Source organism: Ambystoma mexicanum, chromosome 9 (assembly GCF_040938575.1).
Source record: "Ambystoma mexicanum isolate Mex_15411 chromosome 9, UKY_AmexF1_1, whole genome shotgun sequence".
NCBI classification, from domain to species: domain Eukaryota; kingdom Metazoa; phylum Chordata; class Amphibia; order Caudata; family Ambystomatidae; genus Ambystoma; species Ambystoma mexicanum.
The window spans coordinates 1179232585-1179259564 of NC_090931.1; the positions used below are offsets into that span (position 1 = coordinate 1179232585).

A 26980-nucleotide genomic window follows, 5' to 3' on the forward strand; every position below is an offset into this window, starting at 1 on the left:
ACATTTGGGGTATTCTATGGTCAAAAGAGTGACTGGAAAAGGTGGGTGAGGGGAAAACAGTAGATATGGAGCTGTTTTTATAGGTGGAAAAATGCTGTGCATGTGCCGCCGAGTCCGTTGTCAATTTTGCTGTTTGCAGACACACACATATGTACGCGGACATCATTGGGATGGGGAGGGAGTTTGTGGTGAGTCTTGTTATTTGAAGGTGCATTTTATATACTTGTTATATAGTTTCATTGTATTGTGTTGCTATGGCCGTGCCCCCAAGAATATGGCCATGCCCTGAGGAATCTGGCCACTGGCCTCAAAAACGATCGTAACATGTGTATAGTAATATAGGTACTGTAGGGGGAGTATACAATATTTGTAATAGGGTGGGATGATATAATGGAAGTGTATATGATATTTATGATTGTAGTACAATTGGGGATAGCACTTTTGGAATATGTAGGTAAAGAAAAAAAATGGATAATACTGGATATGGATACTTGGATATGGTAATAAAGCTGGAATCTCTGATACTTTTTTGTGAAAAAAACAGTATAATAAGTTAAACAAGATAGTTTAAAAGCTATATTTTCATACAATTTAACATATAGATGTACTTGTTTGACCCTCATAAATAGTACATTGTATGTACTATGTTTGGTACAAAATTAGTGCGTGGAAACAGCAAGGTAAAATGAAATGTCATAAATAATATTGCTACCAATATGCAGGGACTTTTTTTATGTATATAAGATTGAATCTTCCCATACCGAGAAAATAATTAGATATTCTGCTGATCATACTAATGTTACAAGGTGATCTTAATTAATGGACCAATCCCATTTCAATAGAATGTTCATAAATCCCCTTTGTAATGTGTTGGGTCATGTGTACATAATCACATGAAATTTGACTCATAAAACGATCCCATTTTGGCAAAATAATAAATGACACACTTATCCTTGTATGCATGAAATTGCCCTCTGTGAATTTTGATCTTAACATATGTTATAATCATACCCAACATAAAGCATCCATAGTGTGTACCACAGCATACATTTAAAAGTCCTCCATTTATGAGCCTACATTCTGTCTAACGATATAAAAGGGGTGGACCAGTTGCTTACAATCCATACAGTATTGCTAGCTGCAGGTGTTGGGGATGAGCAGTCTGCAATGGTAGTATTGACAAAACACCATAAGAATGATCACACTGCTTGAATTTTGCTACAATTGGGCATATTTTTATTGCAATGCATTGAAGGCTCATGCATAATTTGACAAGTGTAAACATGGCCCATGACTATGCAAGGAATCCCAAACTACCTAAGGTTGCATCATGATTGTTTTCCCCACAAGAACGTTTTAAAAATTATATTGTGTTGAAGTAATGCATTTTACAGTTCACTTTCTCAGATTTTAGTTTGAATATTTGAAAAGCGCGCCTGGCCCTCGGGCATCTGGGCGCATATCTTAGGTTAGGTTGCAAAGACATATAATACAGCATGTAGTACAGCAGAGAACATGAGACATGTATAATCACAATTTACAAAATTTACAATAGAGGGTATATACAGGTCATATGTATACAAAGTTTACATTAGCAGGTAAATACAGAGATGAATCAGAGTATGGTAGGAGATGGTCATATAGCGCATAAGGCTGCTGCTTAATTGTCACTATCCTGAAGCCACAGTTTAGTTTTACATTTGAAGGCATGAGGGGAGGGTTCGGACCTGAGTGTGGAGGGCAGTGAGTTCCATAATTTGGTTGCTAGCACCGGGAAGCTGCAACCACCCTCTTTCTTTCGCTTGAACCTGGGGAGGGTGAGACAGTTGGCTTGGGCAGATTGTTGCAGATGAATGGAGGTGCGGGGTGTAAGCCGATTGGAGAGGTATGTGGGAGCCTGGTTAGAGAGACACTTATAAGTGAGTGTCAGGGTTTTCAGTGAGATTCTTTGAGATTCTTTGGGCTACTGAGAGCCAGCCCATGTTGTGTCTGGTGTCTGAAATCTGGTTGTTTCTTGGAATATTAAGGGCTGCTCTGATGGCGTTGTTCTCGGTGACCTGCAGCTTGTTGTTGACTGGTTCCCAGATAGAGAGCATTGCAGTAGTCGACCTTGGACATGACAAGAGTTCTGGCTAAGATAATGCAGTTAGCCGTGCAGAGAAAGGGGCGACAAGCGGTAATCAGTTTGCACGTGTAGGCATAGGCAGACGTGACTGAGTTGGTTTGTCTGGAGAGAGACAGGGTGGAATCAAGGTAGATACTGATGGTTTGGGTGTCATTAGAGACCTTGATGGTGTTGCCATCAATGATGAAGGACTTGAAAGCAGGATCCAGTTTGCCGAGCTGATATTGCGAGCCATGGATGAGGAGCTCAGTCTTATCATCATTGAGACATAGCTCATGTTGAGGCATCCAGGCTTGTATGAGCAGGTAGACATCATTCAATGATTTGGTGTCCGCCAAATAGTCTCGAGTGATAGGGATGAGTATTTGGGTGTCATCAGCATAATTTGTGTAAGTGACGCCCAGATAGTCAAGAATATCAAAGAGAGGTTTGGTGAACATGTTGTAAAGTGTGGGAGATACACAGGAGCCCTGAGGCATGCCGCAAGGAACAGGTGAAGGTTCAGCAGAGGGGGCGAAGACTTGCATAGATCTATTGTCGAGGAATGTTCTAATCCAGGAGGTGGCAGAGTCTGAGAAATTGACAGCTGACGAGAGGTGTTGACAAAGGATGCAGTGGTTAACAAGCCGCAGGCTGCGGATAGGTCTAATAGGAGCAACAGAGCTAGTTTCCTTTTGTCTTTAAGGTCCTCGATTTGCATTTTCAAATTGATAAGGGCAGTTTTTGTCCCATGCCTAGGCCTGAAGCTTGATTGCCTAAGACCAAGGAGTTTGTTAGTTTCGAGGTATTCATGAATCTGGAGGTATGCTGCGCGATCAAGGATTTTAAGCAAGAATGGAACTGTGGTAATGGGTCTGTAGTTGGTAGGTATGCTCGGGTCGAGAGTGGGCTTTTTGAGTAAGGGGATGACCCATGCATATTTTAGATTGTTGGGGACAATGCCTGTTTTGAAGGAAGTGTTGATGAAGGTGGTGATAAAAGGGGCTAGTTCGTGTGCCGCTTCCTTAATAGTTGAGGCGGGACAAAGGTAGCCTTGGCAGTTGGTCACTTTAAGCTTTTTGATGATGTTTTCGACCTCAGCGGTACTGAGGGATGTGAAGCTGAAGGGCTTCTGAGTAGGAGGAGGAGGAGGCTGGTTGTCAGTCCGGAGCCAAAATTGTTTGGCATTAACTTTGGCCTTAGCATGGTAATTTTACCCAGAAGGGCAGCTTGTATGTTTGTGCACCACAAGATTTCTCAAGCAACGCAGTTTATAATCAGTTTCCATGGGTAACATGTGAACACTTCTAATAGATTCCAAGTCACCAGAAGTGCAGTGGAACATTTTATGCCAGTTTTCATTTTTTTTTCTCGATATGGCTCTGCCCATATATGCCCATACGAGATTTGCACATTATGCCAGTATCATAGCGTAGGAACCTATCATGTTGTTGTTGTACTTTATGCTAGCAGACAATTCAATTACACTGGCAGAATACATATGCAAACTGGGTGCCCCAATGTAGGCTAGTATGGCTCAATAAGAACACTGTTCATGTAGGGTTTGCCCATAATGTCAGTAAAAAGGCAATCCTTTACTATCTGCAATTATATAGGCCAGCATGCCCACATACGAACACTCGTTATGCTGGCTCTATGTAAACCAGTATAAGAAATGACATTCTTCAGAAAGACAGCAAGACCATACTGGATTCACCAATGTATGGCCAAGTCAGCACACTCATCATGTTGGCTTTGTCATAATACCAGTAAAGCATGCCATGCCACTATGAGAAGAAAACAAAAACATCCATATTGGAAGAACACATGTAGGCCCACTCCCTCGCCTCCTGCAGCAATAGCAACTGCCATCTACCTCTCTGCCCCACAATGTCTGCAAACAGATAGTGGCAGTGCCTTTTCCCAGCATTTGGCTTCCATTCCCACCCTCCTAGGACACACTGCATGCCTAGAGAGCATAAAGGCAACACATTCAAATGCAAACATAGATCCCCTCAAATTCAAGCATAAACACAAACAAACAAACGTACATACATGACATGTGTTTTCATAATTTAACTGATCAAAAGGAACAGGGCAAAGTGGCAATTTGAAATACATTGGCAGTTATAATTGTAGAATCAATTGGCTCACTGTGAAACTAAACATAGATCATGATTCAGGAAAAAGACATAACATATATGCATATATACATCTATTAAATGTGAAATGTATGCATAATTTGTAAATGTACATACTTCCGTCATAAACCCAGTGAAATACACATGCATGTTCACTTCTGATTCATAATAATGTTGCAAATATGAACATATAATGTTTACCATGATTGCATGTCCATGAAGAGAAGTATTTAAACAATTGATAGTCCAGTCCAATTTTGATACTAGGCTGAGGTAGTGCTACCTCATAGCTATAAACCTGTCCCCTCTATTGGACAAAGATAATTCAATGAGCCAATAGAAGCAAGGACAATGGTCCTTTTTTTGTTTGTGTGAAAAAGGGAAGTGGACATACCACAAGTGGTGTCTAATATGAAATGTTGTTACATGACTATGATGCGTTGTTGGTCGAGTATTTAGGCTCAAACAGTTTGGGTTTTGAGAAAACACCCCAGCAACAGGGTCTGTATGATGGGGAAAAGCAGATGATTGGATATCAGCGGGATGTAACTGATGGGAAATCTTCCAGAAAGGCAATTTTCCCACATGCTACTGAATGAAGAGGCCTTTCCCAAAGTAGGGATTTTGGGAGCAGGTACATGAAGTGAACAGAAGACGTTATCTGTTAGAGCTGACTGATACCAGTCAGTTACCCTACCTATGTTTTTGAAACATAAATTTAAAGTGAGTTCCATGATCCACAACTATTTACACAATTGTTCCCAGAATGATTTAAATTCCAGACAGAATGTGGAAATATTTTGGGAGCCTCTGCAAATGATGTTTAATTAATGGAAGTCTTATTTTGCAAGGTGTAAGTAGTTGTTCATCTATAATTAAAATGGAGACCATATGTAGCATTCTCATAATATGACTTTTCACTTACAACTTAGGATCTCTGGAGGCCTTAGAGGTCTCAGATTGCAATGTCACATGAAATGATTGATATCTGCCATATTCAATAAAGTAATTGACATCTATTTCTTAAGAGACTCATGGAACTGGGGTGTTCTGAGTGTGATCCTGATTGCTTTGAAATTTGCTAATAATTTAAACCCCTCCCTCACAGGATACAAAAAGAAACATAAACCTGGTGAAACCCAAGCAACCAAACTAGCATCACAAAATGTATATAGCCATGAAAAAGACATACCCCATGCTTTGTCAGAGATTGTGTCCAACATTCTAGATTTAAATCAATGCAAGAATGTGTGAATTATATAAAAGCATCATTGTTCTCAAATGCCAATACTTGATAATTTTGTCAAACAAAATGGATCTCATTGTTGTGTTTCAAATGATATTCAGAGATCTTCTTCTCCTCCTTTTGTTTCTGGCTGAATTGGGTTCCATTGGACATCATTTTACACTGTAAATTGATAGTTTCACTAACGTTTAATAATACAATGTCAATTTGTACATCTACATTGTGTAGTATTGTAGCCCATTGTCTGGAATATCATTTATATTTGTTTTGCTATGTGTGGATGTTCGTTTTTTTGAGACAATTAAGTATTATACATGGATCAAAAACATTAGGGAGATAACAGAAGGGAGGTGTCATTATTCATTCTTAAGAAAAGCTACCTATATTCATTTTAAGAATTGCTTTTGACTTCTCCAGCATTGGAAGTTGGAGGACCACATTGAAGTCTTGCAATAATTTCTCACCCAATTTTTTGTAAACTGTTCAATTTGTATTTTGATTACTGAACATATGTAGGAATGTGTGTTTAGCGGAATGAGAACATAGGGAAATAGCAAAGCATTCCAGCAGAATACACATCATTTTGATTACTAATCATATGTCATACAACCTGCTATGATTCAATTCCAAACACTGTATTCTTGATACAAGATCAAGATTTATCCTACTCCCAATGAGGGCAGTTATTGATTATTGGCCTGTTAATAATTGATCCAGGTGAATTGTGGTAACATGGATCTTGCTGCCATATTTGCGGTATGCATTGAAACTCATAAGTGTATTAATGAATTCTATGTACATTGATAGGAATAGCAAATATTGTAATACAGGGACAGTGTCAGTGCCACTGTGGTTATGTTTAAGTTGGCTTCCCTTTGGAAAAAAAACACTTTTTGGGCTGCTTATAACTTTGGCAATGTATCTGCATAAAACCTTGCCAAACAATGTAGACATGACTGTATTATTTTGGAAAGTTTAGTTAGGTTTTATCTCAGGGTGAGCAAAGATATAGGGGTCTGGGTTTCCATATCCAAATTGACATGACTGGGAAAGACATTTTTTGTCAGAACTACAGCCAAAACCGCACAATATTACACTGGTTTTATTCATGAAAAACCCCCAGCAAAGGAGAGGAGTGGTAAGAATGTGGGCGGTTTATGTCTAATAAATTGCAAAAAAGGCTGAGTGTCATTTCTGATGTTTTGAACATCTTAGATGTTCGGGGGACATTCCTGTGATGTTCGCGAGCATGACAATTGTTGAAGGACATTCATTTATATGAATTCAATATAAATACATATATATATATACATCGTTCAGTCCCATCCACCAGGGAGAGGGGGAAATATAGATTAATTTGAATGGGGAGAAACAACCTGTCACACCTCACATACAGTCCAAAGCAATGTAAGGACTTTAGCAAACCTGTCTGTTTAGCATCAGCCTGGTCGCAAATATGCACTTTTGCAAATTTGGTGTTAATATGTCCAGAGTTCTGCTCAGACAGCTTCCTGCTTTCCTAGGTAAGCCTACTCCACCAGGAGGAAGTGTGCATTGTGCCACACAGCTGAAAAAACCTTTCAGCTTGTAATTGGGCATTAGGAAGTACAATTTATTGACAGGTGTTACTTGTTTACTCATTGTAGAAAACGAAATCTGTTTCCACAACTGAATTCAGTGCTTAGCAGGCTGCTCCCCAACTATGAACCTACTAGTCAATTTGGGAACACCCGTTTTGGGAAATGTTACATTTAAAAGCAGATTCTTCAATGGCGTTCTACTGCTTCATTCATTGAACAACTCCCACAATGAGAACCCAGGACTAATTATACTTTAACACTTATCAACATCAACCAGGTTTGCTATTTGAAAAATCCTCCCGAAGAGGCAGCACTTGCATTCAAAATGACAAAGAAGGGAATGTTCATCAATTTGAAATCACTACATGCATCAGATGGTCGAGGAATGTATTGACTTTAGGAAAGTTAAGTAGAACGACCAAGGCCCTGAAACAGCTCACTTTGAATTGAAACCCGTGTCTGCTAGATCCCTGTTTTACTTGTAAAATGGAACATAATTTATTGTTCACACACCAGTGCATTAATTGACATGATTCCGAAAGTCTGCACTGATGGACTCATGATCATTTTAAATGTAAAGCAAAATAAATGTGTTTGCTCATGCACCAAGCAGCACCTTCTGCCTACGTTGTTAAAATGTTCCAATGTACCAATTTCAAAACGGAGGCATTTTGGTTCGTGATTGTTGCCAGATCACATAAAAGTCACAGCTGCTGCAAACAGGAGCCAAGCAATTTGTCTCTGACATTTGACTTTTGGAAAATGGTTTATTTGCACTGATCATTTGTTGAAAATATATTTTTGAGCTACTACGTTGTCCATGCAAATAATTTTCATCTGGCTCTGTGGTCATTTCAGACACATTCTGCAACAGGCTGCAAATTATGATGGGGCATATCAGGTTCTGAAAGTCCCCAGAAACATACTGCAGAAATGTGATTCGACATGGCCTGCAATTTTGAAAGATCCAGCATATTTACTATCCCTGGGCATTTAGACCTTCAATAGAATTCTATAACACATAAAAATATGATCAAGTGAGTGGCCGTAATGGACTTTTTATTTCGTCTGAGATTCTTCGAAATTTGGAGTGAAAGATGATCACGACCTCTCCTTTTACAGGGGATATTGCGTGCCTTAACTCTTCAGAAAGGTTAGAAATGCACTTGAAGGCACTTGCGCCGAGAATAACAATAAATCCATCTAAGTGTGCAGCACAATCCACAATGGATAAAGATTACCTAAAATAAAGATATCAGCGTATGTACGGACTGGATTCTAATAATGCTAGGAAAGATGTAATGCATATAAAAACACAAGCTAAAGCCTGAGACCTCAATTAAATATTTGATGAACACCTTCAAGACGAAGCTGTAGTATAATTGTGTTATGAAATGATATAATATGGCATTTATAATGTGCTTATACACAAGTGTTTCAAAGCCCGATAAGGGAAGCGAGGGGGAACACAGGGAAGACAGAGACAACAATCTTACTAGGCCAGGTGACATTGAGACAGGGGGGAAAGGGATAGTGTGTGTGGGGGGGGGTAAAGGGCAGTGCAAAACATGGTATCAGCAGTAAATAAATAAAATAAATAGAACAGTAGGTAAAAGTGCGGCCAGCTAGTGGCAAGCGCAAGTGTAAGTGCAGACATCAGGTGTCAAAAGCAGGTGGGGCTGTAGGTACACAGAAACAGCCCCCAAGTGCAGGGGTTGCCTGTAAGGCAGTGCAGGAGTACAGCTGGCGGAGGAGGGGACCTTGGCCCAAGATCAGAGGGTTGCCAGATGACCAGTGCAGTTTCAGTCAGAAGTTCAGCAGGGGAGAGGAGGAGAGAAAGCAGAAGCAAAGAGGAAGGTCTTGAGGTGCTTTTTTCGGAACCAGAGATGGTTCTCCACATGTTTCAGGGAGGCAGGGACGCTGTTCCAGAGGGAGGCCCTAGCCGAAGAAAGAGCTCTACCACCAATTCTTTGCTTGGAGACGCAACTGACCCTGGGGCGGATGAGCGAAGAGCTTGAGAAGGAAGATATTTAGGAAGAGAGAGTTGGAGGTAGTGAGGCCCCAGGCCCAGAAGGCCTTGTGGACGATGCAGAGGGTTTTGGACTTAATCCTTGCAGTCACTGGGAGCCAGTTCAGAGATTTAAATCCTGGAGATATACGATCCCTGGGCTTGAGGCCAAGGATAAGTCTTGCAGTCCTGTTCTGGATGAGTTACAGAGGGCAGAGAGTGGAAGCAGGCAGATTTAGAAAGAGGCTGTTGCAGTAGTCCAGCCTAGAGAGAACCAGAGCTCTGGAGAAAGTGAGCTTCTGGGGGAAGGAGAGGAATGGAAGAATATCTCTGATGAGTTGCAGCTGGTAGTGTGACTTCGTAGAGATGTCAGAGATGTGAGTAGAGAAGTAGAGAGTGGAGTCGAAGATGAAACCAAGGTTTTTAGCTTCACAGGTGGGAGAAGGAAGAGGATCAAGCAAGGCCAGACCGAGACCGACAGGAAAGAAGGGAGCAGGTGTGCCGATGAGGAGAATGTCAGTGCTACTTGCATTAAGGCAGAGATCGTTGGTGGCACACCACTCCTGGATAGCAGTCAGACAGTCATGTTCATGTAAATATGTCATAAAATGTTATTGCTGCATTTTTTTGACTGTGGCAGAATATTATGCAATCTGCATACATGCTGGGCTATTATTTACCAGTATAAGGAAGAATGGAATATAGCATGTGTACTTACTTACATTGACAACAATGACACTGATAACCATTCCAGAAATGTTGCTTTGGCTGTCCCAACAGGGTAAGGATGACATTTTGCTAAAGATGTTTGGTGAAAATACTTGAGCAATTGTATAATATTATGCGAAGAGGTCAGATGCATTAATTGATGATAGATCTGCTTTTATTGTATGTTGGGAAAACCCCACTATGCACTAATAGGCGTTTCATTTCTGCCTATTAATAATAATAATAATAATAATAAGAAGAAGAAGAATTTAGCATTTATATAGCGCTACAAACCCTCAGGTATCTGAGCGCCTCTTATTACCCACAGTGCATGGTGCTATTGTCGCCCTCTCTTTTTGGGTATGTACAGAGAAGGAGGATGCTAAATTCACATTCTAAAATGGACCAATGCATGATGTGACATTCATTCCCATGTGAGTCAAAATGAGTTGCAGAATGCCGGAGGAGAGTTATGGTTGCATTGATGACCAGACATGTTTTTTGTTCTTCAGTTTTTCAATATCATAATCTATGAATATTAATGATAAAGACAATCTCTGTAGTGACTCTGCCTATCACAAGTATATCACCTCTCTCCTAAGGGCATGGAACTGTCCATGCACCAGGTAAAGTTGTCCTACCTGCTATGTTCTCCTTGAAGTATGAATCTGTTGGATGATTGTTCTTATAATCTTTTACAAACATGAGCATTTACAAACATGAGCATTTTTCTGACTGGAAATGATATGTTTTGACTGCTCCTATTAAATTGGCCGGCAGGCAGAAATTCACAAAGCCTTCCAAACATAACCAGGCGTGGGTGTTTTCCTTTTTTATTTCATACTTTCATGCATGCAAATCTGTCAATAGAGGCAAAACTGATATTTCCCAATAATTGCTTTTTCCTATTGTCAAATATTACTCTTGACAAAGCATGTGAAGAACACCTTGACTCTGGATCTGCTCTGAACTAAAGGTTGTCATTTGTTTTCTCAAACTGGCTATATTACACTATTCTGAGGCATGCACTTGCACTTCCCGGGGACAGACCTCATCATAAGTGCTGTTTTACGCTCCTTTTAAATTACTTTTTTCTGTATTGTATCTGTCAACCCCACTATATGTGTGCAGTATGCAGTCACATTTTCCTTTCTTGAAAATTACAAAGTCAGCCAATTTGGAACAGGTATCTGCCCTTAGTAGTGTCTGGAATAGTCCGATAGCATTGCTATATGCCCTTTGAAATATTTTAAAATGATAGGTTATTTTGAAAAGTAGGGAAGCTTTAGCTAGGACATGATGCAGTGTTGATGTGCTCAAGGGTGCAAGCAATGTTTGACGTGATGGAGGAGTGCAGCAACCAGCGCTGGAGACTTCCTTCTTGTTCCAGATGTGGTGAACACAGAGTGACCAGTTAAGTGAGGTAGATCAGGGAGCTTCGGCTGGCCCGGTCTTCCAGTTTCTGTGAACTTGAGGATAGGATGGTTCCGTTCAGAGTGTGCTCTCCCAGCTCAGGAGTTTCCAAAGCAGTGTGGTCTGTCCTGATCCACAGCAGAGGTTACTCCCCATGTATCCTGGAGTCCTAGGGGACAGATCTTCTTGCTGTCTGGGATGATTCCTTCTTCACCCCAGGCTGAGGGCTTTGGAAAGTTCAACGTTCCCCAAGAAAGTCCATTAAGATCTTCAGAACAAATCTGTGGCTTTAAAGGAACCGAGAGAATCACCTGAAAGGGTGGGAGACCCCTTCTTTTAAAGGCACACGTCCTCCAGTGATTGGACTAAATCTATCCTGATTTTAGAGGGCCAATCCTGGCTCTTGGATAGCATGCACGTTTCCCTTCTGAAGTCATACCAAAAGTTTTTTGCTCCAGAGGAAGTCGAGGAAGCAAGAAAGAGGGAGAGGGACAATGAGAATCAAGATAATGTAAGTATTCTGCCTTTGACCAGAGCCCTCCTGCCTATCATAATCCTGCTCCCTTCCCTTCTCATTGAGAAGAAAAGTCCTTTGAAATTCAGCACCTTGGTCTGAGGCTACTGTTTTTGAATGGGTTTGCTCGGACCCAGGACATCTGCCTGCTCTGTTGCTGCCTTGGGCAAAGGGTGTTACCTGCCCTCAAAAAGAGATCAAAGATGAGGCCCAGCCCTTCAGGTTCCTGTCCTGCTATTTGGCCGGCTACACCCGGCTGACCAGAATACACATCAGAATCTACAGCAGAGCTGACTGAATGGAGCCCACACATGTGTGTTATCAACAGAATGTGCTGGTCATGATCATAAGTAGTATCATGTGCTATGCCTAAATTTAGGCATAGCTATTGTGCAGAGTTTACCCTGCCACCAGCAAGGGTTTGTATGAACATTTTAGTTTTGGGAACATGAGGGCAAACTTAAATGACTGCAATTCACCACAGGGACTTAGCTGTCTCTACGGCTGTCAAGTGGCCATCTTGTGACTTTCAACTATGCTCGGTGCAACCGGTAGAGCAGGTACCGCGTATTTGGTAACTGATGAGTCGACAGAAAATGTCAATCTGGTTGGCAAATTACCCCTTTTGGAGATGGAATTATCCTTGTCATTCTATGTGTTAATACAAATCAAAAAAGCCAGGGCTTTGCAGCCTTGCCAGATGGCAAGTCCTCAAAGGTTGTCTCTAGGGCATTTGCTGGCATAGTCGACTACCAGTAAGATAAACATATTGCTGAGTCTGTAGGAGGGTCATTGGGCCCAGAAATGTCAATCTACCTCTTCTCAATGGGTATTCCAACAAAAGGAACAAAACAAAAGGGGCCTTGATCTTTGCACCCAACTTATCGGATAGCTGAGTTTCTGCAATGGTTTTCCATTTGAACACCCTCCTTGTTCTAATAGAAATACAAGCGCAACCTCTCCTTGGTCTTGTTAGTTCTAAGGTGACCTGCAAGTTGACATCATGAGCCAATTATAGCAGGACAGATCTCACAGATGCAGGAATTACTATCTATTATTACCAGCTCTTGACTCTATGGAATAGCTGTACAGAATCCCATTTTTTCAACAGATCATATGCTTCACAGGGGCTCATCATCCAATTGGAAACACACCTGTTTTCTCAGACCTTCAAAGGGGGACTGTTTCTTTGACCATTGCTAGCTTCCTCCCTGAAGCTGGTGGCCCCTGACTGTAAACTCTCCAGCTCTCAATTGTTTTAAAGTTTTGGAACCTCAGTGAGCACCTCCTGCTTAGCCTCTTCTTCAGGAATAATAGTTGAGTCTGGTCAAAATAGTTGGTGGTATCCGAAGTGTAAAAGTCATGTTCACATGTTATTCTTGGGTTTCCCTTTTGCCTTAGGCTTCACTTTAGAGGTGGATTGTGCAGTAACCAGTTTTTGTTTGAGACCCTGATATTGAGTGCCTGTATTATCACTGAGAGAACCTAAGTCTTTCAGGCCCTTTCCTTACAGAACCCTTCCTGGGAATTTCCTTTTTACAGTCAATCAATTAACTGAAAGTACTGCAGGCATAACTTTGAACCTTTGAGAATGTCCAGATGCCTGTTTGGTTGGTGGTAGGGGAGATCTGTTAATCTTCCCTTTGTCCACAAAGGTAGACATTTCTGGTTTTATGCTTGGCCAAGTGTCTCTGATGTCAGTAGTTTCACAGCCATCAAAGAACACACTGTCTGTGAAATAGGGTTTACTATTGTCGGGAATGGAGGCTCAAAAGTCAACAATCTGTTTTCCCTGGGTTCTTCGTGACAGTAGTACTTCAGTAACAACCACTCTGGGTAAAGACTCTGATGAGAAGGATGACCCTGTGAGATTGATTTTTCACCCTGGATGAATTTCATATTCAGAGACTGTAGCACTAAGTTCTTACTGATGCATTTGTGCCCCCCCCCCACCCCCCTTTGACATGGTCAGAAGTTGTGCAGGCCACACAAGTGCAAAAGGACTACAAGATTAGAGTTTTACTCTGAATGGACAGTGTCCATGTAAAACGCTTTTTGTGGTTGTGTGGGTTACAAAGTGAAAATACAGGAACATACAAACGGGAGACACACTATCTGTCCACTGGCAACTTTAGATACTGACCAATGCTCAGAACACGAGCGGGTTGAGCAAGATAGAGAGACATATTTGCTCAGGATTTCCATTGAAATCAATGAAAGGATATTTCTCAGTATTTATGCTTGTTGGTTCATGCCTCTGCCTGTGTTTATCCTGGTTTAATTTACAATGTTTTCAGAGTGTATTGTATACCTTTGTAAGGCTTGTTAAACCCTATAACGTAAACTCTATATGAATGACATTTTTTAATATGATAATAATTTTTATTTTTAACCTTTTTTACAGGAGACTTTTCTTTACAGACTATGGGAATGTGGCTAAGATTGAGAAGTGTGATATGGATGGCAAGAACAGAACACGAATAGTAGTTACAAAAATTGAGCAGCCAGCAGCACTTGCTTTGGATCTGGTCAATAAATTGGTCTACTGGACAGATGTATACTTGGATTATGTGGATGTGGTTGATTATGAAGGAAGAAACAGGCACACAGTTATTCATGGCAGAGAAGTAAGTACATCAGCATTTGCTGTATAGCTACTTAATGGACATACAAAGTGTAAAGAGATATCTTTCCTTATTGTCCTTTCGTTCAACCAACTGTCTCTCTCTATGTAATTGTTTTGTATTTGTGATTTTATTGACACATAATTTTATTTTAATTCTAGTAAACATACATACATTCCAATGAATTCCATTTAGCACCATTCGTTGGCAATTTTATTCCAAGTAATAGAAGTATAAAATGCAGTCTTTCTGGCAGTTTTTATAGATAGGAAGTTTAAATTGGTGGTAAGTCACATATGTTGCCTTGGTACTGCCATTTTGTTTAGATTTTGAAGTTCCTCTGCATAATACCTCTGACTGCATACATTGATATGAATTGTGGTTTGTGAGGACTACACTTTAAAAGTCAATCACATTTTCAAATATTGTGTTTCTCTTAAGTGTTAAAACAAGTAAGTATGTGTTCCAGCATCTGCTACTGTCTCAATCATTATTGAGATAGTTCACATGCATGTTAAAGCGAGTTTGGTTGTGAGGACAATGGAAATCTACCAATAGTGTTGGATGGGAAGGTGGACAGAGGTGGAGAGATACAAATTAAGGTATGTTACACACAAAATGAACTTAAATTAAAGTTCATTAAAGAAATGTCTCCCTCTAAAAGGATAGCTCAAGTAGCGGAGCAGGGTGAGAAGCCATATGGGCAGTCGAAGTGGGATGTGTAATGTTGGAAATAATGATAAAAAGAAGATGCCTAGTCATAAAATATATTTATAACACTTTATTATTAAGGGTTGTGAAGTGGACCAGAACTATAGTTACTGTCTGTTTGTTGGCCACATTTCTCCTTCTCCCTCTTTTGACAAGTACGGTCAGGGATTCAGGACCCAAAGTGGCATATCAGTCTTTCTCAGATAGGGGTCAGAGGTTTGACTATCGGTTTCAGAATTTAATACATCTGTCTTTAAACCTCCCTGGAAAGTGGAGTTTGGAATGTCTTCACATTATCTATGAATTCTGATAGCCAAAGGATTATTTTGTATCAAATTCAGTTTGAAATTGTGCGTCTTCATCACTAGTCTAGCAGCAATTCTGCTGTAAGCACCAACATACTCATTTACCAAACCCATCATTTACAATTATCATCTCTCAGCCCTACAGATTTAGTGTGGGATTATGAGTGGTTGTGAGGTGGTGTGAATCCCTATTTTGAAGTGTATAGGATGTAATGGGAATTTTGTTGGATTTAACAAAATCTGTACATCTGATGTGGTTAATCCAATGATTCTAGAAGGTAAAATAAAGTGTTCACCTGCAACTATATGCTGGATGTGTAAACGCAACATCACTTCTGATTTCAGAATCCAAAAATGGGGGAAAGTGAAGGTGAATCGGTGGCAATTCTGTTAATTCCATTTTACCACTATTTTTCAAGCATGTTGTTGTAAATTAGAAACAGGACTCGGACTACCAAACATTGGTTTCACAGTTCTTTATTCTCTCGTAACCAAAGAAAAAACAATATTTCCCTAAAGTCAAGCCCTATTCTTTAAAGGAAAGTGACGATGATGTTTGTCAGGATGTCAAAACAATACAGTGGCCCTCATTACAAGTCAGGGGTTAAGGGTTTAACGGCGCCGTTGGTGCCGTTAACCCTTAACGCCTTATTAAGAGGTCCCGGGTTTTAACGCCTGCTTTTTGCAGGCGTTAAAACTCATGCCGCAAAGTGACCTTGGTGCTAAGTACGGTGCCGCAATTTGCGGCACCGTACTAAGCGCCTTTCCCCATTCCCATTATGCCCTATGGGGCAAAAATGGGAATGGGGAAGGGCAAATGGTGAATGGGGAATTACCGCCCCACTCACCTTGGAATGGGGCGGTAATACCGCCATCCACCATGCCGGAGTCCGGCATGGACCATGGTGCTAATAGCACCATGGTCCAGCGCCGGACTTATAATGAGGGCCATTAGTCCTTAATGCGAAATCTTACTCTAACCTAAGCACTTTCTCTATCTTCACAATTCACAAACAACAGAAGACTTTGGGCAACTTTTTGTTGGGAGGGATGGCTGCCGGCTTATGACGCCTAATCAGGTCCAGTTTTAGGGAATGGAATGGGGAAGGGCAAATGGTGAATGGGGAATGGGGAATTACCGCCCCACTCACCTTGGAATGGGGCGGTAATACCGCCATCCACCATGCCGGAGTCCGGCATGGACCATGGTGCTAATAGCACCATGGTCCAGCGCCGGACTTGTAATGAGGGCCATTAGTCCTTAATGCAAAATCTTACTCTAACCTAAGCACTTTCTCTATCTTCACAATTCACAAACAACAGAAGACTTTGGGCAACTTTTTGTTGGGAGGGATGGCTGCCGGCTTATGACGCCTAATCAGGTCCAGTTTTAGGGAAGTCCTTTTCCAAAAGTTCCAGTTCAGAGAAGATCATACTCAGTGGGGTGGATAGCTGTCTAGCCATCCCAGCTTCAAATATCTTTCTCTTTCCAGTTCCACTGATACTTTTCCCATTTAGCCCTCTTGAGTCTGTCAGTGTGTCATCCTATTACTCAGAGGGTTTCTCAGTCTCTCCCCATCCTGGTGCTCTGGTGCTTTTCTTCTTCTCAGTCTCAACTGTGTTCCTTATTCCCTGTCATATGATTCTTTGTTTCTCTCCATTCTGGTGTGGTCCTCTTTCACAATTCCCACTCTGGGAAATTTCTCTTTATCACCCCCCCCCCCCACACTCTGGGTTTATCTCCATTTCTCTTGACTATGGATTTCTTTTACACTTCCCACTACGGGGTGCTTTTCTTTCTCACTACCCACTCAGGGGTTCTCTGTGCTTCTACCCACTCTAGGGTGTCTTCTTTCTCTCATTTCACCCACCTTCCTCTTCCATTAGTCCACTGCATTACTGATTATCTCGAGCAGTGATCCTCAGGAGGGGCATGTGGTTGGGTCAGATCTTGTCTCATCACAGAGCTACTTATGCAAATATTCAACTGCTCTCCGTGGTGAGCAGTCAAGGCTATGCTCCCTCATTTGCACAGTTCGATCTCAATGGAGTCGCTTATGCAACTTCTCATATGGGGTACTTGTCATCTGGCTGAGAATCTGCTCCCTCAGCAGGGTCGCTTAAGGAACTCCAGCTGGGCTCTGCATCAGCAGATCAAGGAATTGCTCATTCATCCTGACAGCTTGACTGGGCCATTGACTGGGCCATTGACTGTGTCCTGCTGCACCCTTCTGGTGAGCTTTCAGGACCATCACACAGACACTGGCATTCTCTCTTTCTCTCCAGACACACCTCCTTCATACACTTTCATCTATCCTAGGCATCAGCGACAAGGCCCTGGCTGGATTTCTTTCATATCTCACCCCCAGTCACGTCCAAGTGTCCTGGAACAGTCTTACCTCCACACTCACCCATCTTACTATTGGTTATCCCCAAGGGTCAGTCTTGAGTCAACTTCTCTTAATTCTATACACCTCTGCTCTTTGCACCATGATCTCCTTTTATGGCTTCTCCTATCAACTGTTCACTGATGATACTCAGCTCTTCTTCACCTTTCCCCACTTATCTGATGAGCTACAGTCCAAAATGTCTGTCTCTCCCCCATCAAATACTGGCTGGCATCTCACTCGCTCATGCTCAACTACACTAAGAGTAGCATTCTGTACTTCCCATCAAATCAGACTATCTCTTCCTCTCCCCCTCTTCTATTCTTCTCCCTTGACTACATTCCTTATTCAGCTTCCGCTCGTAACCTACTTGTCTTCTTCAGCCCATCTCTCAAATGTTCTCTCTTCATCTACAAGTCTGCCACTGTGGGCAGATGTAATCTTCTCAACATCAGAAAAATTAAACATATTCCCTTCAATACTTCTAAGCACCTAATCTTCTCTTCCATACTTGCCAGTGCCATATTACTGTACCAGTCAAGTATATGGCCTTTCCAACCATGATTTTTCACATCTTGACAAAGTCCTCAGCTTTGCTGTCCATAAACTCTTCAATCTTTCCTGTTACATCTCCACCTCTGCAGTCTGTTGTCAGTTAGACTGGTTATCTATGTGACAGAGGGCAAAGTATAAACTCATTCTCATCATCTTCAAAACTATATACAGACTTACTGCACCATACCTATCAGCCCATCTTACTCCCTACTCTGCCCCTCGCTCTTTACGATCATTATTGGCTCCCCTCGTTGTCACCTCTTGTCCCCCTTGTGATCACTCCCATTTCTCCTCTCTTCCTCTACGTGCTCCCGAAGTCTGGACTGTTCTTCCTCTCTATCTCTGCCCTACTCTCACTTTATCCCTATTTAAAGCCCCCTACCTAACCTCCTTTCTGAAGGACCACTTGCAGATGTCCCTCACACCTTCACTCTAAAACCTAGCACTTCCTCCAATATCCTGTTCCTATATCATGCTCGTATCATGTTTCTAGTCAGGACCCCTATGATGGTCCTGTACCCTCCTCCATTTCTTCATCTTAGTGCCCGCTGTGGGAATTGCCACCTGGCAACAGTGTAAAAGCCATCTCAGAAAGGGGTAATCTCCTAATCAGATTCCCCTTTTCATGAGCTTCATGCAAAAAGCATAGTTTACACCAGTGCAGGACTGCATCTGTAGTCTCATTTGCAGTGCCTGCTATCCAGTTCAACAGAACAGGTTCAGAGGTCACAGGTGCCAATTTGACAGATGTAGTGACAGTCAAATCTCTGCAGTGCAGCGGCTATATTTAGGACATGCAGCTCTGTTCCAAAACCCCATAAACTTGAGTCTACTGTGCTGGTCGAACATACAGTTTAGGTATAAACCATACCTGAGTAAGTTAATAGTGGATGATATTTCTCATAGATATGACAATAACACCAAATTAGTATCACATATTTTAGCCCTGTAATCCAAGCTTAATCATGGGAGGAGTAGGTGTGTTCCCAGCAGTCAGGCTGTCTTTAACGCCCTGATCAAGACTGTTGCCCTGCAATATAACTCTCTTTGTTCCTTTGTGAGGGTTGGTAGCACCATCCCCAGAGACACAACCACTCCAAAGGAAGAAATTCTCAGATCAAGAAGTGCACATTGATTACCAAAATCAGTAGCCTCACAAAATGGTGTTGCATACCAAAAGTATGTTTGATCCTATTGAGAAGTGGGTGGAGTTAGTATAGACAGAGGGAGCCACTTACATTTGGAGAAAGGTTCCTCCAACTTGTTTCTCTGCCTCCATTTTTCCTTCCTATCCCCTCTACTTCCTGAAGCACAAGGGACTGTGGGTTTGATGTGAGAAGGCAAGGGTCACTCATTACAAGGACAGGTATTGGGCACCCAAATGTTTGCCTTTAAAAGAAGGGATCTCCCACTCATTCTTTAAATTATCTCTGGACTCATTATATTTGATGTTATCTCTGTTAGTTATACCGAAGAGATAATTTATACGTGCATTATTCTGAATGGAAGTTATTAACATAAGTAGATGTACACAGTGTTTTCTTGCAAATATTGACAGGCCATTTCATTGGGGATGTTTCGAATCATCAGATGTCTTCCCTTCTTCCCTAGGGGGAGTCCCTTCCCATGAGGCCAAAGAGGTGAGGCCGCTTCCTGATAGTCCCCGTGGGGGTGGTAGTCAGCGGGTGAATCTCATGGGGAGGGATCCCCACTATGGGACTAGGGATGAACATCAAGAGGGAATGCAGTATCATCACGACACATCCAACACTACTTCATCCTCATTCTCTGAACAAAGTACACTAGTCCCCCGCACGTCCATGAATCTATGTAAAGTAGATAATCCAGACCCGATCACAACCACTGAGATGAGGATGAGTAGCTAACAATTGACTATAACTTATTGGAAAACTGGGACAAGGAGGAGTCTAGCCAACCAAATAAGGAGTGATCATACTTGTAGTGAGACGAAGAAGATGTGCAGAACCAAAAAACATCCTCCTGCGGAACCCCACTAAGCATCCAAGTCTATATGGACAATGCACAAGTATAAAATCTGAGAAAGTACCCACGTTGTCGTTGAGCCCCCTCTGGAGGAACCGTGAGAGCCAGTCCAGCCCAGGAAAGAGGAATAAGGCAGACCGGGATGCCGAGGTGGGAGTAAGAAGGTCTGGAGCCAGTCCAGTGCAGAAGGACCACTCTGCAAGCCAGGAAAGGGAATCTCCCGGCATCCCAGAGAACTGGGAAGCACGGGAAGGAAGAGACCCGGTACCTGAAGAAGAATTATCACTGTGGAGCAACTGCAGACCAAAGAAGGACCTTGATGGTTGGGGAATCTCTGCAGCTGACCGCAGTCACTAAAAGAGACACACAACCACCGGAAACCATGAGAAAATGTATCCAGGATGCCAGGAAGGTGTGGGAGCCCCGAGGAGGTGATGGAAAGTCCAGAGGGGTGAGAGGGAAGCTGAGAATATAGCATATGGGTCCCTGACAGGGGGAAAGGAACTATGATACACATTTGAGCCACAGTAGAGTGAACTAAGTCTATGAGCAAAACCAAGCAATAAGGGCGAGTCTGGACACACACCCATCATAAGAGAAAATACTTAAGAGTTTATGGAGAGAAGAAAAGAATCTTTTGGTGCACATTTAAGAGGGTCTGCGACACGAAGAGAAGAAAGAGGAAGAAGTGGGAAAAAGCCTATACTTGGTAGGATAGTGATAGGGGAAGCCCGGATAATGGAAAGAGACTTCCTGCAAGGTGCATCTACCTTATGGCAGTGCCTGACAGGTGGTTAAACCAGGTCTGCCCGACACAAGTCAGTGGATTAGGCTTTACACCCAAATAAATCCTGAGAAGAAAGGCCAGGGGAATGGACTAATTCCCCCTGGTGTTGATGAACATTGTGAAATAAGTCAAGAGAAGGGTGTAATACTCTTGGCATTGTGAAAAGCCTGAGAAGGGCCAGGGGAAGGGAGCCATTCCCAATGGTTTTGATGGACAGTGTGAAAGAAGCCCAGAGATGGGAGTCATTCTATTGGCCTTGTGAAGAGTTGGAGAAAGGCCAGCTAAAGGGATGTGATCCCATCCCAATGTTTGTGAACGTTGACTGAGAAGCCAAGCAAAAGGAGTAATTTCCTTGGCATTGTGAGACGCCCAGGAAAGACCAGGGGAAGCATTTCCCCCTTGCATTGTAAACTTCATGGTAAAATGCCGGGAGAAGGAAGTCATCCATCCTGGCACTATGAAATGTACTAAGAAACCTGAGGAAGTTTAGGGGGAAAGGGCGTCATCCCCCTAACACTGTGGAGATACAAGACTTACTTTTTCCATGTGTGTCGTTGGAGTGCCAAGTCAAGAAATATTTTTTAGAATTGTGGTTTTGACCTTTTTGAAGAATATTTCCTGTTTACATCACACAAAGGTGAACCTTGGTCTATCGTCCAGATGAAGGGAGACATTCTTCTGGACAAGAAGATCACCCCTTTACTTAGTTTAATTTAGAGTGTAAGGGAAGGAGCAGTGGACTACTTGTTTTTGATGGACATCCTGACATAGCCCTTAATATTTTGTTGAGGCAGGGCCCTATTAGTAATATGGCCAGATAGGGTATTCTCCTTTTATTTGTATTAAATACAAGTTTACAATCAAAAATATGCCACCTGTGGGTCAGTCTCCAACTTCTAAACCATTACAGGTACAGCTTAACCCCTCTGAATATCCAAAAAGCACCCCATGTCATCTACCGCCCTTCCACTTGCTCAACCTGGCAGCCCAATGTTACTTCTATTTCCAGTTAAAAATTCTGCACATGGAAAAATAAATTGCCATGACAGAATGGCGTGGAATCCTGCCAGGACACAGTAGGACAGTGGAGAATAGTATGTGGCGCTGTTGGGCACAGCATCAGCCTGCCCTCCTTTGAGGGGTCTATTGCTTACACAAGTCTGAGCTTGAAACATCACAGACAAATAGATGGCAAATGTTCAGGGGAACACCCCACTCCACTTGCCCCAGGCACGTTCCGCTCCAAATTCTTGAAATGCTGATGAAGCCCAGCAAGATTCAGGACTCAGAATACAATAGTTTTCTTGAAATTAGCAGAGGGTAGATGTTCTTGCATAACTTTTAGCATCAGATTTGCTGTCTCATTCAAATGATGAAAGGAGATTTCCTTGCCATCATTGCATGCATCAGAGAATGTTTAACAATCTACTGGCTAAATAGAAATTTGCAAAGCAATATATATGTTAGACAATCTACATGTTTTTTTGTATAAAGTATATATGCTGTAATTTAAATGTTGCATGGATCGTATACACATCATTGATGTGGTTTGTAGCCAACATAATTGTCACACTGACCTGCCTGCAAAATATTAATCTTTCATCTTCGGTAAATATAGTATAAATAAAATAGTATATAATGCAACCGAATATACTACTTGTTTTTGATGGACATCCTGACATAGCCCTTAATATTTTGTTGAGGCAGGGCCCTATTAGTAATATGGCCAGATAGGGTATTCTCCTTTTATTTGTATTAAATACAAGTTTACAATCAAAAATATGCCACCTGTGGGTCAGTCTCCAACTTCTAAACCATTACAGGTACAGCTTAACCCCTCTGAATATCCAAAAAGCACCCCATGTCATCTACCGCCCTTCCACTTGCTCAACCTGGCAGCCCAATGTTACTTCTATTTCCAGTTAAAAATTCTGCACATGGAAAAATAAATTGCCATGACAGAATGGCGTGGAATCCTGCCAGGACACAGTAGGACAGTGGAGAATAGTATGTGGCGCTGTTGGGCACAGCATCAGCCTGCCCTCCTTTGAGGGGTCTATTGCTTACACAAGTCTGAGCTTGAAACATCACAGACAAATAGATGGCAAATGTTCAGGGGAACACCCCACTCCACTTGCCCCAGGCACGTTCCGCTCCAAATTCTTGAAATGCTGATGAAGCCCAGCAAGATTCAGGACTCAGAATACAATAGTTTTCTTGAAATTAGCAGAGGGTAGATGTTCTTGCATAACTTTTAGCATCAGATTTGCTGTCTCATTCAAATGATGAAAGGAGATTTCCTTGCCATCATTGCATGCATCAGAGAATGTTTAACAATCTACTGGCTAAATAGAAATTTGCAAAGCAATATATATGTTAGACAATCTACATGTTTTTTTGTATAAAGTATATATGCTGTAATTTAAATGTTGCATGGATCGTATACACATCATTGATGTGGTTTGTAGCCAACATAATTGTCACACTGACCTGCCTGCAAAATATTAATCTTTCATCTTCGGTAAATATAGTATAAATAAAATAGTATATAATGCAACCGAATATAAAGACCTGTGTTGACGTTTCATCGGCCGAGGTTTCAGATAAAGTAATACAATGCTTATATTCTTAGAATGCTGCAGAAAAAGCACAGGGAAATTGAAAAATGATTTGATTAACCTTGCTATGTCATATTGCCAAAAGACTGTGCATGACCTTTCTATGCTTTAAAAACGATTTTGCCAGGACGGTCAGACAGCAACGAGTCACTTTGGAAAGGTGCTATCTAACATTTACAGGGATATTCTTAAAAGGAGTCCATATACCTACGGCATTGCGCATCAATGTGCTGTGTGCTCCTCGGGAATTGTGGGCTAACCTCTCTAGTGTGTATATCTTGAGTCCTATGCCGCATACACTTGTGTTAACATTATGAGGTACTGATTTCACAAGGACTACTGGGTGTCCTGCAGAGAAGCAAGTGTGCACTTGTTTGGCGTCAATACAGAAGCATTGCAGCAGTGGGCACAGCTCCATTCTGCCACGTGATAGATCCGGGCAGGAGATGAGAACAGCTACAACACAGGAGAAGGTTGGAAAAGCAAAGACAAAATAAGGGAAAGCAGAACGTTTTAGTGTCCACTGGACCAATTGTCTCTTTGAGCTGGTGTTGAAGAGATTGGCAGGATTTGCTTGCAATATGTCGCCATGGTAATGTGTAGCAACCGAACGGTAAAAGCTTGAGGCCCTCAACAGCGGTACAATCAAGAGCTTGCAACGGTTTGCCCCTGTCACATTCCCATCAGGGCGTTCCCTTCCAGTTGCACAATCAATCGGTGGTAGCTGTCTGCATGAAGTTAGACATGCCTACTACTCTCTAGACTGCTACAATATTTCTCCATTGAATGGAGCCAGCAATAGTAAGGATGGCAGCACTCTTCGTCCTTCTGGACAACAAGTAAACACAACTGCTGTGTTACTTGCACAACAGATTGACATTAAAAAGGTTCATATTAGCCTTGAAACCCCTCGAATAGGAGCACTCGCTAAACGAGTCACTGCTCCTCCCTCAGTAACGGACTCACATCTCCATCACCTGTCCTAACACTACTCACACAGCCATGATCTGTCAACAAAATGCACGCTTAATGGAACTATTGCATCACTTACATCTGTAGTTATATCAAACACCCCATGCCAATGGCTGAAATGGTCTCACAGTTCTGAGTGCCGTTGGATTATCTCGGGCTCCCAATAGCAGATGAAACATACACCAAAGTGCTGCCATCACAAGCCACTTAGAATCAGATCGGCGAGTGCCGCGTGTATGTATTAGCAACCCAGGACTTTGATGTGCAATCTACACTAACTCTGTTACAACCGACCACTCCACTCATTTCTCACAGGCCACCGAAATAGAAGGTGTGTGATAATAAAGACCACTTTAAATGATGTTGCATGGCTGTAATATGGTCATGTGTGTTGTTATTGTCATATCTATATTGATTGTGATGGCATCCACTATTTTAACATGAATACCCATGTGTGTTTTAATGTTAATTTTAAAGGTATTTGTACTGCGCACCGTCACAAATGAAATTGGTCCCCAGGTGCTCAGGTGGCTCTGCAAACAAGAAGGCGGGGGAGGGAGGTAGTCGGTTGAAGAGAGAGTAGCAAAGTGAGAAAAGTGATGGTCTGTTGGCAGCTTCAGTTCGGTTTTCACTGTTCTCTGAGCTTGAGTGTGAATATTGGACCAATGTGAGTCCGTGTGTTCTGTTGATGCAACTGCTGTTTGTTGTTGCAGTGTGGTGAAGTGTGTGGGGTTTGCTGTACAAGATGGTGGAATTGTGTGTATGCATCCAAAACCAGTTTCCCTTTATCCTGGGCATGCCATTGCACCTCGGCATTATAAGAACATTCACTAAGCCCAGTTCTCTGACAATAACAAAGTAAAGGCCTCTGACATGGGTACAACATGTCAATCAGTATCATTTCTCAGTTGCAATCGAACCTATCCGAGTCTAGGTTACTTAAAGATAGCACTGAACAATGTTGCCATTACTCTGAACAGTCTGGATGTTATGGTATGATATGATATGATATGATATGGCATTTGTAACGCGCCTATACACAAGTGTTTCAAGGCACGACGAGGCAGGGAGGGGGGAACAAGGGGAAGACAGACATGGGGAACACAGTATGATCTGACATATAATTAATATGCAATGAAATCGACTTCGAGTGAAAGTCCTCGTTTGTTTGGATAGATGTTTGGAAATTGTTTTAAGCATTGCTGTATTTAATTTGTATGCCATGTACCACGTTGTATTTAATATTGATCCGGCGCGTGTGTTAAATTGTTTACAGTTACAATTAAATATATTGCGTCTAAATGAAACTAATTTAATATGTTTTGTTTTTGTTTACATTTCAATTTTAGGTAAGACATCTATTTGGTTTATCAGTGTTTGAAAATTATGTATATGCAACCAACATGGATAACTTCATGGTCCTCAGAATAGACAGGTTTAATCACAAAGATGTTCTTCCACTATTAAGATTGGAAAATGCCAGAGGGATTCATATCTATCATAAGCGAACTCAGCCAACAGGTGAGAAACTGTTCCATGACCACGGTGTATATTCATTTTAATACTGACTAGCAATAGTTTGCTGATGAAGGCTGCGTGTAGAGTGCACACCTTGTATCTGTGTGGTTTGTGCCTGCAGCACGACTAAAGAGAAGCTAGTTTTGGAAAATAGGGGATACACAAGTTTTCTTAAATCCAAGATTTTTTTCAATGTTTATTATTATTATTATTATTATTATTATTATTATTATTATTATTATTATTGTTATTATTATTATTATTAACTTAAGCAAGGTGCTTTCCATTTCTCCCTGGTTTTTGTCGTTGTTAAAATGCAAATATGTTTATATTCTTGTCCTGTGGTCGGCAACCATCGGCACTGTTGATGGTTTGGATGACAAATCCCATCAGCCCTAACTAGCACACTCAATGGTGAAATATCATAGGGGCCATAGACCAAACCTCAAAAGGGCAGTTAGATGCATACTCTTGGAAGATAACATTTTTGATTATATAAGTCACATTATTCTCATGTGAAGATGAACTAATCGTACACCTGACATGTCATGAGCCAATGCATGTTTTCCTTGCAAAGCTACAGCCAGTGAGATGCATTTTGGCTAATAATAAAAGAAGCAGTAGCTTTACGATTGGTAGACAATCTAAAATCCTATTCAGACCTATGCAAAACGTTGGTCAAATCTGCTAGAATGGTTCAAATCATGTAGAGGTTGAATTAACAATAGTGAAAACGATTCCTAAGAGCATACCAGACCAGATCGTTTAGCTTGACTGGATTAGCA

At 41.6% G+C, this 26980-nt stretch overlaps 1 protein-coding gene across 3 annotated transcripts in view; it reads left to right on the forward strand.

Moving 5' to 3' along the window:
* LRP1B (LDL receptor related protein 1B) overlaps positions 1 to 26980 on the forward strand; it is a 4835697-nt gene that overhangs the window by 2171706 nt on the left and 2637011 nt on the right. For all 3 annotated transcript variants that reach the window (XM_069616528.1, XM_069616527.1, XM_069616526.1), the window contains exons 8-9: positions 14119 to 14341; positions 26027 to 26198. In XM_069616528.1, coding sequence (XP_069472629.1) covers positions 14119 to 14341; positions 26027 to 26198 — 395 coding nt within the window. The remainder of the gene's footprint in view (positions 1 to 14118; positions 14342 to 26026; positions 26199 to 26980) is intronic.